This window comes from Anoplopoma fimbria, chromosome 8 (genome assembly GCF_027596085.1).
Source record: "Anoplopoma fimbria isolate UVic2021 breed Golden Eagle Sablefish chromosome 8, Afim_UVic_2022, whole genome shotgun sequence".
In the NCBI taxonomy this organism is placed as follows: domain Eukaryota; kingdom Metazoa; phylum Chordata; class Actinopteri; order Perciformes; family Anoplopomatidae; genus Anoplopoma; species Anoplopoma fimbria.
In genome coordinates, this window is record NC_072456.1 from 2,987,885 (window position 1) to 3,004,890 (window position 17,006).

The 17,006-nt window shown below is 40.8% G+C and overlaps 1 protein-coding gene across 1 annotated transcript; it reads left to right on the forward strand.

The window, feature by feature from the left end:
• The first annotated feature begins 215 nt into the window (after positions 1 to 215).
• Positions 216 to 11,779, forward strand: dnajb6a (DnaJ heat shock protein family (Hsp40) member B6a). Its single transcript, XM_054602462.1, has 8 exons — positions 216 to 785; positions 3,353 to 3,459; positions 4,941 to 5,050; positions 5,819 to 5,884; positions 7,395 to 7,505; positions 7,597 to 7,743; positions 7,837 to 8,062; positions 10,192 to 11,779. Exons 2-8 carry the CDS (start codon positions 3,395 to 3,397, stop codon positions 10,295 to 10,297), a joined length of 831 nt encoding a protein of 276 aa, XP_054458437.1. The 5' UTR covers positions 216 to 785; positions 3,353 to 3,394; the 3' UTR covers positions 10,298 to 11,779.
• Positions 11,780 to 17,006: the final 5,227 nt, after the last annotated feature.

Here is a 17,006-nt window from a genome sequence, read left to right on the forward strand (position 1 = left end):
TAATTAATCCAATTTGTATAATCTTAAAACCTATGTGTGTGTGTATAAGTAGTTTTCTGCATGGATTCAGGGCCTTATATTTTGTGCAAATAACTTCAAATCTACATAATGTATTATATATAACTCTGCTTAGCGACTGCCCTCTAAGGGTTGGAAACAGGCCATTGGTTGGCAGGACTGGAGGCAGGTGACGTGCGTCGCTAATCGCTCAGGACACACGCATCTCAGCTGCAAGGAGGTAGTTAAAGCTTAAAGTGGAAGGGAAACGTTCAAAGTAAAGTCCGGCTTAATGTTAAAGTCACAGGCAGTTCATATGGTGTGTTTTATGTCCTGTAACTTGGATGCAGAATAAGCAAGATAGACGACAGGTATGAACGTCAATCGTTAACTTTGATGATCAGATTGTGTAATGTTTCACGTTCTAGAGGCCCTTCAACCAGATTAGTTACTCTGTAATGTCGGAGTGATTAAACCATCCCAACAAGCTGTCAAAAAAAGAAAGAACAGAGCGTTATTATAGACTAAAAGAAAGAAAGAAAGAGCATGGGACGTTGTAGGAGTTCACTGACTCGACACTAGATGGCGGCAGCGCAACATTAAGGACGCGATCTGCCGTTGAACCGCGAAGAAGAAGACGAAGAAGAAGAAGATGGAGTCAGAAGTAGGACGCTGCGTCTAATCGGGGAACCTGCAGACTGCGGAACATCAATAAACCTGAACCTGTTTAGCTGAAGAACAACAGACCGTCTATCTGTCCTGCACGTCCGCGTATCACCGACAGCCGGGTAAGTGTTTGGCAGCGATACCGACGCGGCTACCGCTGTTTACCGCTGCTAGGCTAACGATGTTTACCGCTGCTAGGCTAACGATGTTTACCGCTGCTAGGCTAACGATGTTTACCGCTGCTAGGCTAACGATGTTTACCGCTGCTAGGCTAACGATGTTTACCGCTGCTAGGCTAACGATGTTTACCGCTGCTAGGCTAACGATGTTTACCGCTGCTAGGCTAACGATGTTTACCGCTGCTAGGCTAACGATGTTTACCGCTGCTAGGCTAACGCTGTTTACCGCTGCTAGGCTAACGCTGTTTACCGCTGCTAGGCTAACGATGTTTACCGCTGCTTGGCTAACGATGTTTACCGCTGCTAGGCTAACGATGTTTACCGCTGCTAGGCTAACGCTCTGACCAGCTTAACGGTAGGTTCGCTCGGCTAGCAGCGAGCTACCGCCACAAACAAAACATTTCCCGTGAGATGGTGTTCTTCCCCGGGGTTAGACGTAGTGTATCTTTCTCGTTCACGCTGCCTTTCCTTTTTGTTCATTCATGTTAGCCAGGTAGCAGCAGCGAGTCGGGGGTCACACAGAGATAAACAAGCTAGCTAGCTTGCTCATTTGGCGTTAAAGTGATTCAGTTAAGCCTCACATTAGCGTTCACGTTACACGTCTTCAAGCTAACGAAGTGATGAAACACAGTTTGGTTCAGTTGTTATTCATAAGTATCGAGGTTCCATGTCCAGCAGCACTACTGTGGCTGTGATCAGTTGTTGGTAAAATAATACCAACAATGAACATATTATCACATAAAACCTATTTCTTTAGGATCTCAGATATCTTGATGATGTATGGTAATGTGGGTCTTGTTGGCTTTTCTTCTACCTACATAGTTTCTTACCCTGGTGTCACCATTTTGTTATTGATCGTCTTATTTCAGTGCACAGTACTGGCTGTGTTGGATGTACTGGCTCTAAAATACGTAAACACTCAAAGGCATCAAACTTAGCAAGCATTACAATGAGCTCATGTTTAGTTGAGCTTTGTTCAGTGATTGTAATATACAGTATGGCATATACAAAGGGAGTGAATAGGGCTCCATAGAATTTTTAAATCATCACACATTTCATAAAAACTTCAGTCACTGTGTGCATGTCATTAAGGAGTTATGCAAACACGGCCAGTGTCAGTTAGTTTGCATCGTTTACAGTGACACAAATGCAATGTTTGTGTATGGAATTGTTTTTGTAACGACTATTAATAATATTTATATATATACTGTTAGTTATAAGAAAAATCATGCACGCATCCGTAAGAATCTCATAGGATTTAAGGACATTAACTAAGTCATCAAAATGGTTCTTGAATGCCGCATTGTCCACTTCTGAAGCCACCCTCCTCCTATCTGCTGTAGACCAGTTCAGACTGACTCGGTGAACCACAGCTCCGTTATATACCGGCAGCTACAAAGAACCCCTTTGTTAAAAACATAACCACGTGAATGCACATCGAAATGAAACAATCTGAGGATAGAGCTCCACTCTCACAGCTCACAGACATGGGCAACATGTGGTAAAGAGGCACAAGAAGACATCGCCTCAGCTAGAGCAGATAATGAGCCAAAAATGTTTGCATTACCTCGCACTCTTTAATCATCTGTAGTCTTGCATTTTCAACATTGTAGTTTGTTCTAAACTTAGGGCAGCCTCTCTTTTGCAGGAGCAGCCTGTTAACAATCGCACAGCTACAACATTTTTACTTGTAGCTCCACTGGAGCGGTTGGGGTTAAGAGCCTTGCTCGAGGGCACCTCAGTGGTGGTAATGAGGAAGGGGCAAAGCACTGCTTCTTCACTTCCCCACACAGATATACCCTCGCTTATCCAAGCTTTTGGCCACCACTGTCCCAAAATAACGATTTAATTGTAGTTGCATATACGTATATGTTTTTTTTAAGTTTAAATTGTATTTATTTATTTTGTATGGGAGTCATTTGATTTGCTGACCAAAATATGAAAATATAATAAGTCAATAATATACAAATTTCAAAATAATAATAATATTAATTGGAGGTGAATATTAATGTAGGAATATGCATTCCAACATGCCAAAATTTGACACTGTTTAGATAAAAATGCAATAGGCTACTAATCACAAAACAATGAATACTAATACTTGTGGGGATGGTGGTACTAGGTTCAAAACCAGTATGACTTAGTATTACCAAGAACATTTATTTACAAGATATAATTATTACACAATGGTAAATGTATGCACACACATATTCCTGTGCTGTCGTCCAAAATAAAGCTCAGTTAATTGAGCATCTTTGTGTGTTTTGGGATCTACCTTTCGCTCTTAACCAATTTATTGATATTTATCACGATATATAGATTATTTAAGATGTATATTACATCACCAACAAAGTCACACAAGCTGAAAAATAGTTTATGACAACAGGGTCCCATCCGACAGTTGCTGTTCTGCTGCTGGGACTGTTAAATTCAGGACAGCAGACCGTCACACTGCTGCTGTAGTGTCGGTGTTTGGCAACACTCATCAGCAGCTCTCTTTGTTGTTTCAGGTTCACCAGGCTCACAGAAGTTCCTCCCTTCTTCCACTCATCATGGTGGACTACTACCAGGTTTTAGGAGTACGGAGAGATTCGTCTGCGGATGACATAAAGAAAGCGTGAGTTGATGAAGTCTTTGAAATGTTCCTTTTCTGCTGTGATGCTCTGAAACACGTCAGCAGACATCTTGTCCGGCTGGCTGCTCTACAGCTAATCAATGACTCTCTATAGAATGGTCAGCCCTCTACGGAGCTTCGTTAACAACACAACCACTGAGTGAGCTCAAACTAACGGAGTAACCAATCCACATTTGAAGGAACACGTTTGGAAAGTTAACAGAGCAAACTGCAGTAGAGTGGTGGTGGTGGGTGGAGCTCAGATTTAAACTTCAAGCTGCTCACTTTCAGCTTCATGCAAACTCCACCTGAGAACAGGGCAGACTGCACTTGTATGTGTGTTGGAGTGAGTCTCGTAAATGTGACCCGTGAGGTGACATGCGTAATACGGTTCCATCAGCCTTAACCTCCATAATGAGCCGACTTCCAGCAGACGGATAGTGCTGGATTTTTCTTTTTCACCCTCACTGACATTTTTTACTTTTGAGCATTTCACACAATTTTTGGTCCTTTCACAAACAAAATTACAATAAACACGTCAAACACTATGCTCTTTGTGTACATTGTGGATTGTAGGTAAGCGTTTAAGTTATTATTCTGAGATAAAAAAGAAGAAAAAAACTTGAATATTCTCTCAGATTATTAAATCACAAATTTAGGTTAAAAAAAAAATACATTTAAGGAGGAAAACTTCAAAACATTCTGTATTATTAAGGTTTTTTTGTTAAAAACATTTTTTTAAACAAACTTCCCATTAACATTTGTATTGCAAAATACAGTGAGGTACAAGGAGCAATTAAAAGAATGCTGATATAATAAACCAGTTACTAGAGGCTTTTTTTGTCGTCATTCCTCACATTTCAGTCCTGGTAGATTTTGGTGACAACTGTGTTTTTAATGAAAACAGTCCCAGGGTTTCTGCTCCCAACCCTCACCCTACTCTGTGATTTATTGTTTGAAGTCATCCACTAGAAGAAAAATGACCAATTATAACTTGTCGTGTGGACGTATACATTGTTTCCTCTGGCTGCTTAACTAAATTATTTGTGTTAATGTGAAGCGGTAGACCAGTTTAACTGTGTTATGAAAAGTATGGGTTTTGTCAAAGGAGTCTTGTGGCTTTTAAGAGAGCACAGATAAGGCTGTCTGAAAAAATGGTAAAGAGGTGAAAATAATCTAAATATAGCTTAAACTTCAACTGATAATGATTATGTTAGGTTTCTAATATGTCCACAGCAGTACATTGCTTTGCTCCTGTGCTGGTACTCCTGTCTGTTTCTACTGTAGTAATACACTGACTATGGAGAAGTAGCTCATTCAACCACACTACGAAATAATCATAATGTCCACAAGAATGTGCAGTCTGGGACAGAACATGGCTGACTGTTCTAATCCTGAGTCAGCAGCAGTATGATGACAGCTGAGTATTTTATCTCTTCTGTCAGGTGTTTATAATCAACCGTCTTCCCCCTGTCCTCCTGTAGCTACAGAAAGCTGGCGTTGAGGTGGCACCCTGATAAAAACCCAGAGAACAAGGAGGCGGCCGAGATAAAGTTCAAGGAGCTGTCAGAGGCCTATGAAGTCCTGTCAGATGGTTGGTATCACTCCTCAGTCTGCAAACACACACCAGACTTAGTGGCCCTGTTCACACCTGATCCGGTGGCAAGCTGAGTACGTCGGTTCACACCTGGTACAAGAATGCTTCTCTGTGCCGAGTCTGTCGGGAATTAAAAGAGGAAGAACAACCAATCAAAACAGTACAGAGCAGGTCTGTTCCTTTGCGTGAGGGAAACTAAATCTTCCTATGGGCTTATTCGAAATGTCCAGCTGTCGTGGACAAAGCCAACTTATGCAATTTTGAGATCATATTGGTCTCAGACCGCCTCAGCAAAGCAGTTTATACTCCTACACTAATTCTAAAGCTGTTGTTACATCCTGATCTAGAACAAGTGAAAAGGAGAGCAGATGAATGCTACAATTAGAAACTTTACCTGCTGTAGGTGATTACACAGCATTGTGTTTCGGGATGAACCAAAGGCCAAAACAATGAACATAACAAAGTACTTCCCAGAATGTTCTGGCTCATCCCTATAACAAAAAGAAACAAACAACATACATGGACTAAACCTTACTCCCTAGCATAAACAAGAGACAATGGTGTTAAACATAAAAGGGGATTCACCCCTACACAACTTTAAGCAGAAAGATACAAAAATGATAAATGCAAACAACAATGTAAGTACAGCTGGGGACGTAGTGAAGTGAAGCTCATTGCAACACCACAGGGTCTGAGGGGAGCTGAGGAGCTCATGTTTCTGACTTTCTTCTCTTTGTTGTGGTGTTTTTCCCTTTCCTCCTCCAGCCAACAAGAGGACCATATATGATCGCTATGGCAAAGAGGGACTGACGAGCAGCAACGGAGGAAGAGGTAAGCTCATCATTTACCATGAACCTTTATCATTTCTTTTGATGTGAGTGAACAACTGGTTTTGGTCTGAACTTGGAGGTTAACTTGGGACCACATCGTCATGTCCGTCCACGTAAGGTGCTTGTTTGTGCCGCTGATGAGCTCAGATTGTTATGATGAATGTCTGGCAATATTATGGAAAGAACCCTACAGAGAAATATAAGCTTGTCTCTTTACAATTGACTTGATCTGGTCTGTTTGTCATGTGACTTGGTACCTGACGAGGCTTCTCCTTGAGTGTGACTTGGTGAAACACAATCACAAACAGACCAGATCTCGTGAAAGGTTAAGAAAAGCACGTTGATGGTGTGCAGTTGCACCGCGGTCAAAGTGAGCTTTAGCATAAAGAGCCAGAGTAAATGAGTCAAATTCAACAACTTGATTCTTCATCCAGTTGCAGTATCAACTGTTGATACAAATGTGTGGGGAAACACATTAGTATCAACAGTTGAGTGACAACTTAATTCAGCTTATTTTCTGGTACCCGTGTGGCATTAAAGCGTGGTGGAATCACCATAGCAACTCACAACAGTCCTCATTTTCTTATGTACTACTCAAATGGAAAGCAGTTCACTGTCCGTTCTACGTAGGACTGCAACGGAACACAAAACATAAGGTTCAGACCGTATCAGGGTTTGGAGTAGAAAAACAAAGGGAGCCAATAGATCTTTTAGAGATAGCTCCTTAAGCGTTTTGTTTTTTTGCTGCTGATACATTTCTGATTGTCGATAATCCATATCGGCAGATGCACATCATTTTTGTTTTTTATGTTTAGTTATAGCAGCTGGACTTAAAGGCTCCAGACTCATTTTTTTCCCCCACCGTCCCACAAAATTACAACCGCCCCAAAATCAACTATTCTAAATATTACATTTGTTTTGGTCATTTAGTTATAGGACGTTAAACAGGTCGTCATTTTCTCTCTGATATCTACTTGAAGTTGCTGTAAAAACATCTCCTTCAAACATTTTATTCAAGTTTTTCAAACAAAAACTCAATTTTACACGATAACCTTTGAACACATTGTGATAATGTTAAAATGTACCTCTGCCTAATACTCAATTTTACTGAAAAGAGCATGAACTCATCATGACCTAACTCAATGGAACCTCCGACGTTAGCCGTTAGCTTCGGTGCAGCCAACGTTAAGTAGCTCGCCTCCTGACGATTGCAACATGTTCAAGATTTGTTGTTAACAATGACGCGTTATTAGGGATCGATGTCTATAGAGCATGAATGCAGAATTAGACTAGTCTAACCTGTCAGTCTAAGACCAGTAGAGGGAGGGGGGTCCAGTCCCGGCACAGTTGGCTGTGATTCAACAGATGCGTTGTTTGATGATGGATGGAACAGATGGACATGGTTTGAATGCTTAAAATAAACTGACCTAGTATTATCAAATGCATTTAGTTATAATTTGGATTTGGTCGTTGTTTATACGTTTTTACAACCCTTTGGCATCATGTCTCAGGGGGCCATTTCCACAACGGAGACCATTTCCACGACCAGTTCACATTCCGCAACCCAGACGACGTCTTCAGGGAATTCTTCGGAGGCAGCGACCCGTTTGCAGACTTTTTCGGTAAGTCTATAATTCTCTCTGTGTTTCAGACATTACCATCCTTTGCACCAGGTTTGATAATTCTTCAATACTGTCCTTTCCGTTCCCTCAGGTACAGATCCATTTAGTGATGATCCGTTCTTCGGCAGTGGCCGGCGGCACCAAAATCGGGCGAATCGCAGCCGGACGGGCAACTCGTTTTTTGGGGGCTTTGTGGGGTTTCCTCCCTTCGGTGCCGGCTTCTCACCTTTTGACCCAGGTGAGACATGCACCAATGAATAAATACAAAAACACCACACCACTGTAACCTGTTTAAACGACGCTCTCTCTTTCTCTATCCTGTTTATCCCAGGCTTCGGCTCGTTCGGCTCGATGGGCCACATGGGCCACATGGGTCACATGGGTCACATGGGCCACATGGGTCACATGGCACCCATGGCCAGCCTGGGAGGCGGAGGCTTCACCTCGTTTTCCTCCAGCTCCTTCGGGGGAGGAGGTGGAGGAGGAGGCATGGGCAACTTCCGATCGGTGTCCACCTCGTCCAAGATCATCAACGGCAGGAAGATCACCACTAAAAGGTAGAGACCAACGAATAACACCACCTGCACCAGTAGACACACATATACCCTGAAGATGCATCCATGAACGCTGAAATACAAAGTACACCACTCTACGGTGCATCTTCTGTCCACGTCACTATATTGGTACTCTCCTTATTTTATTAGCATTTTGTAATACATGTCCAACAAATCCTGTGGTGTCAGCCTTTCACAGATTTAAAACTGAAGTGAGAACAGCTGGTCTGCACTCATTCACAGCATTACGTGGTGGAATTTAAGGAATGTCCCCAGCTGGATGAACTGCAGAACAACTAAATGCCTTTTTGCAAAAAGCTTAGATTAGACCAAAGATTTGGGCAAGACCATCATTTACTAAATGAACATCATGCTGTATTGAAGAAGACTTGAAACTAGAGATTGAGACCATAAACTCATGTTTACAATGTTTACTGAGGGAATAAATCAAGAGAGAAGTAGAGTCATTTTCTCAGACTTCTATATAATCAGAGTCGCCGCCCCCTGATGGTCAGTAGAGAGAATGCAGGTTTAAGACGCTTCCACATCGGCTTCATTTGGCAGAACCGGAGGTTGCTGCCTGGGTCAGACCTGTAATTGAAGACTGTAACATTGTTCATCCATTATGAACAAAAGAAATTAGATTTGTTTAAGATATGTTTGTCCAAAGACATGCAGCTTAGGTGCATTGAAGACTCTAAATTGCCCGTAGGTGTGGATGTGAGTGTGAATGGTTGTTGTCTCTATATGTCAGCCCTGTGGCGACCTGTCCAGGGTTGTTCATCCATTGACAGCTGAATCAAAGCACCCCTGAAACTGGATAAGATTTACAGAAAAGGATGGATGGATGTTTAATAAAGCAGGAAACATTTTGCATGAACCATAAACGGTATATAAAGATGGACATTGCAGCTCATCAAAAGTGAAGAAAAAAACATCTCCATCGCCTTCTGATTGCTGGCAGCAGTAAAGGTCATAAACCCCGCCCCCTCCATGTGAGCGGACGGGACATGGGCCAAACAAAAAAAAAATGAAATAACAAAGGACCAGTCAAATACATTTCTCCAAAAGATGGTTTCTGTCTTTTTCTGTAGTCTTCATCACAATGAAGTACTGTATGTTCAGGTGGTTTTTAGTAGTTATTTCAATGCTACGTAAAGAAAGCAGAGAAGCTGGGTGTGTGTGTGTGTGTGTGTGTCCTCAAATGGAAGTGTAGGTCAGCAGACACGCAGATGACATTTCTTAAACACGAACCACAAGTCTGTTTAATAAAACATGTCAGTTTGATCATAAATGTGTTTTATAAAGAACTTCTGGATAGTAGTTGTGTCTTTCTCACTAGAGCGCTACTGTGGAGCTAATATCAGTTTACTATAGCAGCTACGTGGCTCTCACGCAGCTCCATCCCACTCCCCACAAAGATCAGTACTGCCAAGACTCTGGCTCGGAATGATGGAAGCTCCCGTATTGTAGTACTGTGGTATTGTACAGTGAGAGGAAGTGGAGATGCCGTCCATCTTTATATAAGGTCTAGGGCAGTGTTTCCCAAACATTTTTACATCGCCACCCAATTCACAAAAGGTCTTATCTATAAATTGTGAGAGGAGGACATTTTTTTTGTAAATGAACGCAGCTGGCCATCTTTAGAGCCATTTCAACATCACCTCATATTATCTTGAATGGGATAAAAAAAAGTCATGCACAAAAACCAGTAATCAGTAAAAGGGTACCACTGTGCAGCTGTTGTCCAGCAGTGACGGCACACACACATTGGGGAACACCTGCTCAATAGAGACTTCTCTTCATGGGATGGATCAGTTCCTCCTTCTTAGCTCTACCTCATGCGGCTGTGGCACATGAGGTAGAGCGCTTGTCCCGTAACCACAAGGTTGGTGGTTCAAACCCCTCTACCGGCAACATGCCGAGGTGTCCTTGAGCGAGACACCTAACCCCAAGTTGCTCCCCGGGCGCTTCATTGCAGCCCACTGCTCCTCCGGGATGGGTTAAATGCAGAGAAATAATTTCCCCATTGTGGGACTAATAAAGGATTGATTATTATTATTATTATTATTATTATCAGGAGGATTTGTGCCAATTAAGTAAATTCTGTTTTGAACTCCCCCCCCCCTCAGGATCATTGAGAACGGTCAGGAACGGGTGGAGGTGGAGGAGGACGGGCAGCTGCGTTCACTAACCATCAACGGCAAGGAGCAGCTGCTGCGACTGGAACAGAAGTGAAGAAGAAGAAGAAAAAACGGAGAGCGCCCCCTGCTGGAGAAGCGTTACCTCAGCACAAACAGACCAACGAACTGAGCTCAGAATGAAAGGAGGAGGAAGAAAAGAAAAAAAAAGCAACAAAACAATGTAATAATAGTGCTCTACTGTTTTTTGGATGTACATACTTAGGTTTGTGTTTATTTCTCCCCTCATGTCCTCTCCCCCCCCCCCCCCCTGCTGACTCTCATTTGTTAATTTAGAGGTTTGAATCCCAGGATTTGGACGCAGACTTTTCTATGCATTGTTGTTAATGTATTTCTGAATTGGAGCTGTCCTTATGTTTTGGCTCAGGGTGGTGTTATTGTTTCAGTGTTTGGGACCACAGTATTGCTCTGATGTATATGACCCAACCCCTCCCCCCACACACACATTCCTGTATGCACTCCACTCAGTCGGTGTGACTGAACTGCTTTCAGAAAACGAAGCATGACTTTTGCTTTTTCATCTGAATGGTAAAAAAAAGATTATTTTTTTTTTTTCGGTTGAAATGACTGAACACCCCCCCCCTTCTCCCCTCTCCCCTCTCTGTTTACTGCTTGTCTAACCTCTTCTTAGTAATAATTCCTTTTTTATAAAAAAATAAAAAAAATACAATGCTGGTAGGATGAGTTATGCAATTTTATATGTTCTAATACAAATGTGTATTTTTTTTTTTTTGTTTATTTAATTCTGCATGTACACCTGTCGATGTTGAGTCTTAATGTTAAAGCTGCATTATGATGCAAAAATAATGGAAGGCATTCTATAAATGATATATGGATATAGAAGGAATTTTTGTGTACTTTGTAAACCAATAAATCTTTGAGTTTCATCCTGTTTTCAGGATGCTGAAATCTGGCTGATCTCTGATCTGTTAGTCTGGAGCGAGCCACGCAAACAATTCATGATCCAACCTTTGAGTGTCATCGTGGGTAAGGAACATGTCGGGGCTCACGATAGAGTTCACTTTGACAGATCTGTTAGAAATGCATCTTGAATCGACGTTTAATACACCCAGCAGAACAATATTACAAACATGTTGTATAGCAATGAAATATTAATAAAAAGGTGCAGCTGAAGTGCAGTCAGGTTCACTGCTTGCTTCTACGTTTAGTGCTCTATCTCCACAGAACACAGGGCCGGCACTCCATCACATCCTCTATGAAACATCGCCTCTGGCCTGCTGAGACACTGAGGAGCAAAACAGTTCTGGAAACTGTTCGGTCTAACCTGTGGGACTCTGAATCTTGTATTTGTTTGCATTAGCTGATAATTATCTAATTTGAGAGTGTTTAGGGCAGTAGAGAAATGTCATACAGATGTAAAAGCCGGTCGTGAGGTGCTTTGTGTTTGCAGCTTTTGAGTTTGTGTTGTGACTTTTGCATTTGTTCCACACTACCTTAAACCTTTTTTAATCTGTGCATTGTGAATAGTAAGGAGATTAAAACTGCTAGAAGACTCTTTTTTTTTCTTTCCAATCTGCACAGTGCTGATGAATATCAAGCACCAAAGACAAAATTGTGGTATTTTCTCAAAACTTCATTAGAAGTGTGTGATATAGCAGCTATACAAACAAAACCTGTTGCATTGTAGCTGTGTAGTCGAGCTCACACAAACCTGAGGTGTCCCTGAAGTAGTGTTTTTGGGGGGTTGGACTAATCAAGAGAGAGAATACAGTTTTCAATCAAATACAGTCTGATCAGTGCAGTTGAGTGTTCATAATTATTTGCATGAATGTGCCAAAGCATTAGCATTTTGTTCAGAAGAATGAGAAATTGTTTTTACGATGCGCCGAGTGACTCCATGATGATAATCTGGAGGTTGAACAAGTACATTTGAGAATTTTAATTGTGATCTGTGAAATGTACCAAAGTGATAATGAGGCCCGATTTAGCAGAAAAGGCAACGCCTCAAAGGGTAGCTTTGCAGATGAAAGAGTTATGTGACATTAATCAATGCTAAAGCTTTTTAGAGCAAATAAAACATTTGGCCGCTTCACCAAGTATACTCTGGGAGACAAGCTTTGCATAAGGTAGGACGCTAGAGGTATAATGCTATTTAAATGGTAAATGGACTGTACTTGTATAGCTCTTTTCTAGTCTTCCGACCACTCAAAGTGCTCTAACACTACATGTCATTCACCCATTCTCACCCATTCATACGCTGATGGCCCAGCCTTCGGTAGCAATTTGTGGTTTCTTGCCATATGGACATGGACTAGAGGAGCTGGGGATCGAACCGCCGATCCCATGATCCCCTTCTGAGCCCAGTCGCCCCTATTTAGCTTCCATAACATGTCACGTCTCAAGACTAGTGGAAAGAAATCAACCAGGTGTTTATTTTACTACTTTGTCTATTTGGTTCTGTAGATTCATCCTAAACGTACCAACGGTTACCATTAGATAAAGCATCATTTGCATATTTAAAATGATCATGTCAGAAAACTTGTAATACAAAAAATGATTGGCAACTCATCATCAACTGGTGAGTTTCATGGTGATATCTATTAGTTGTTTTTTTTACCCTATTCACCTGTAGTGTAATTTTGCAAAACATAAATTATTTTATTCTCAGACTCTTACAGAAATCTCCACTTCAGTAACACATCCATAGACCAAACTTTACTCTTTCATTCCTATTTATATTGTGAAGCAGGATTTATATACAGAGGAGTTTGTTCATATATCAGTCATTGCCTGATCTTTTTATGGCTGTATTTTCCGATAAATGGAGTGATACAAAGAGAGATTTCTAAAATTCTCATTGACTCTAATATGTCACCAAAATGAAACAAGACTTTTGAACCCTGCTTCATCAAATGTTCAGATTTCTGTTCTGGAAATGTAATCAAATTAGCACATATTTGATAAGAGAATGCCTCATTTGCATCTTTTTTGACATAAGATTTCAGAAAACTTGTAATACATAAATAGTTGTCTTAATGTAAGTAATCCTTTCTTGGTGATAATTTATTAGTTAAACATTGAACCATAGTCACCTGTGTGTTATCAATGCTGTTGAAACAGACTGAGGTCCGAAGCACAAAGGATATTTGACACTTTGCAAAATAATTCTTGAGATAGAAGCGTTGAAGAATTGTTCAGTCTAAAATGTTTCTGCCAGTATCAGCTTTATTCTTTACTCTCCATTAGAGCTGAAAATATGCTGCTAAGAACTCGAGCCAAATCGTAAGAAGAGGCTGAGAGAAAACTGAAAAAGAGATGAAAGTCGGACATATAGTCTCATCTTTAAAAGACAAACAAACATAATGTTTTATCATCAGGGATTACAGGTATCTGCTGACCACAGTGTAGCGCTTCTATCGGTGCTGAGGAGAGAAGGCTTCTGGAAAACCTCTTAACAACTGATGAAATGAAGACAGCTATTAATGGTACTGCTTCTGTGAAACCACCTGACCACGATGGTCTCCACCGTCATCTCTAAGCAGTATTTCATAATCTGCTCACTCTTCTACTTTTGGTTCATCGTCGTGGGGTTTTCCGAGAGGGATCAGTTTCAGTGATCTCTTATACATCATCATTTTTGATTCCAAATGTAGTTTTTCTGAGAACTGGCACCCTCTATACATTTTGAATTTTCCACGAATGTGAACAACGTCAGCTCTCCCGACGTCCCTAACACAGTCACCATGGATACCGATGAGCTAGCCAGTCCATACCAATAGGAGGGAACCATATTAGATGGTACATTTTATATGGTGGGAAGATTGACAAAGAAGGTGGTCTTCATAATGATAACGGATTTGTATCCTTTGTGGATAATAACTCAGATATTTCCCCCAAAACAAATACTTCGGTTGAGGTACCTCCTCTTGAAGAGTTACTTTGAGGAATCAGGTTACATATTATCTAATCAAATATGTGCTCATTTGAATACATTTCCCATTGAGAAATCTGAACATTGTATAAAGACAAGTTCAAAATTCTGAATCGTTTCATTTTGGTGACATATTAATCAAATGTTTAATCTAAGGATCTTTGGATATATCTTTGTATCACTCCATAAATAAGAGAATACTGTCAGCAGCCTTTACAAATATTATTTCTAACTTTCTAAGTATAAGTTTTTTGTAATAAAATGTTGCATAAAACAGGCTATGAACTATAAATAAATAAACCCCTCTGTATGTAGAAAGGAATGGAACGAGGAGTTTGGATGGATGGGACCAGTAATACGTTGTGTCAGTGGAACTACAGAGCGAGCTAAATATTCAACGTCTAACTTTGTTTTTTCTTCAACAGGCCTTATTCACTTATGATTAACTTGGAGGGCGGCTGTGGCGTAGTGGAGAGTAAGGTTGTTCTCCAATCAGAGGGTCGGTGGTTCGATACCCGGCTTCGGCAGTCGATGTGTCCTTGGGCAAGACACTTAACCCCAAGTTGCTCCTGAAGGCTTGCCATCGGTGTGGACTGGATGATGAATGTTAGTTAGAGTCTGATGGTGGCACCTTGCATGGTAGCCTGTCATCAGTGTGTGAATGGGTGAATGATATGTAATATACTACTGACTGTAAGTCGCTTTGGATAAAAGCGTCTGCTAAATGACTGTAATGTAATGTAATGTTAACTTACAGACGCTGTTAATGTGCTAAATCCAAACCAAAAACACTTAGTAAGGTTTAGAACAAACATCAGGGTTTGCCTTTAGATGACTGCGTAAATCAAGTGAATCCTAAACATATATGAAATACTTTCTACTTTTAAATTCTTTTCTTCTGTAGTGTTTAAATAGACCCAGAGCTCCGTGGTGAGCAGGAGATCCAGGTGGAAACAAGCTGTTGATGAGGAGCTGTCCTTGGTGCTGAACGCCTCAATCCAATTACCTCTCTTCCTCTCTCTCTCTCTCTCCCTCCCTCCCTCTCTCTCTCTCTCATCCCTTTATTCTCTCTTCCTCGGGCCGGTAGCTGTTCGGGGCCGGTTCTCTCTTCTCCTCTCTTCTCCTCTCTTTCTGGATCCGCTGTGTGTGTGTTGTCTCCTCATGGCTCTCAGCTCTGCGGACACATTTCTCGGGACATTTCCTCTCATACGCTGATAGATTGATTTATTTTTCTATTTTTTTTTTTTTTTTTTTTTTTTTTTTTTTTTTTTTTTGGAGGTGGCCAAAATGTGGATCTCCAGCGGTCTGTGTGCTCTTGGGAAGCTTCGTGCTTCAGCGGCCGGCGGGGAGTCGAGGCAGCTGGGATAACTAAGAGAGCCGGGTGCTATGGTGGGACCTCCTGGAAGGGCAAGAGTTCGGCTTTACGAAAGATCAGCTGTTTCACCAGAGGTGGGTAAATTATATTATATTATATATATATATATACCACTGACCCTGGACACTTTTAAAAAAGGCCTAAAAACCTACCTTTTTAAAAAAGCCTTTCATTAGTTGTTTCATTTGGAGAGACGTTCTATCTCTAATTTTTAACTTTTACTTTTCTTTTTTTCTTATGTAGCACTTTGAGATTGTTTGCTCAATATAAAGTGCATTACAAATAAAATTCATTATTATTATTATTATTATTATATTATATTACTCTACAGATCCTATTTACAATATATATATATATTCATATATATATGTGAATAACAGTGGTATATGCTGCTATTGATGTCTTCATTTGGAGGAAATGGAATAGTGAATTGGTCCAGATATACTTCTTATCTGTACTTTTGGAACTTGCTGTGTGCTCAGGTGCGTAATCAGGGGTTAAGCCTCAGTCTCCTTAATCTCTTAAGGAGACTGGACGCTCTCACTTCAGATTCAACCTCTCTCTGCATATGGTCTGGTTAATGAAGAAAGTAAAAAGAAAAAGCCAGCAATGTACTCTATCACACACACACACACACACACACACACACACACACACACACACACACACACACACACACACACACACACACTATAACAATGCAGCTTAAGGGAATTTACACTCTAGAATATGAGGTTGAAATATGTAGGTATTTACCATGAACATCATGCTGTATTGAAGAAGACTTGAAACTAGAGATTGAGACCATAAACTCATGTTTACAATGTTTACTGAGGGAATAAATCAATCACGCACACACAATTATTAGTAAAAAAAAATAAGTGAATTGTGTTTTTTAAAAAAAGCAATATATAAACTGTACAGCAAAGCCAGTTAATGAATCTAAATCTTCATGCTGCAGACATTAATGTGTTTTATTTTGGAGGGGAAGGACTGGATTTCTTTTTAGTGGTGATGAGCAGCTCGGCTCCTGACGTAGCCGCACGTCCTGTGTGTGTCCCAGGAGAAGATAGACGGTCTATAATTAACTAAGGCAGACTTGAGCCAGGGGAGACGAGGCCTAATGCCACTACTGGGATTTGTGGAACTCCGTTACACAATCAGATAAAGGTCCCGCAGTCAGAGGACTTATAATGGCATCGCGAGAGCCTTTGTGGTCCGACGGGAGACAAACAGAATGCACTTCACATTCTATTAGTTCTCAGAGAGCGGATTCCAATTGGTATTCATATAAGAGAGCCTGTTTAAAGATGATATGGTTTCATTATTCAGTGGTTTAATTAGAGGATTATTTCTAGTTAAAATTCCCTCGGTTCTGATGAGTTTAACATGGCTTCCAGATATTACTGTGTTTCACGTCTCCAAGGTTTTCCAATGACATTTTTTTTTATTAAATATAATCTCCATAGTTGCAATACA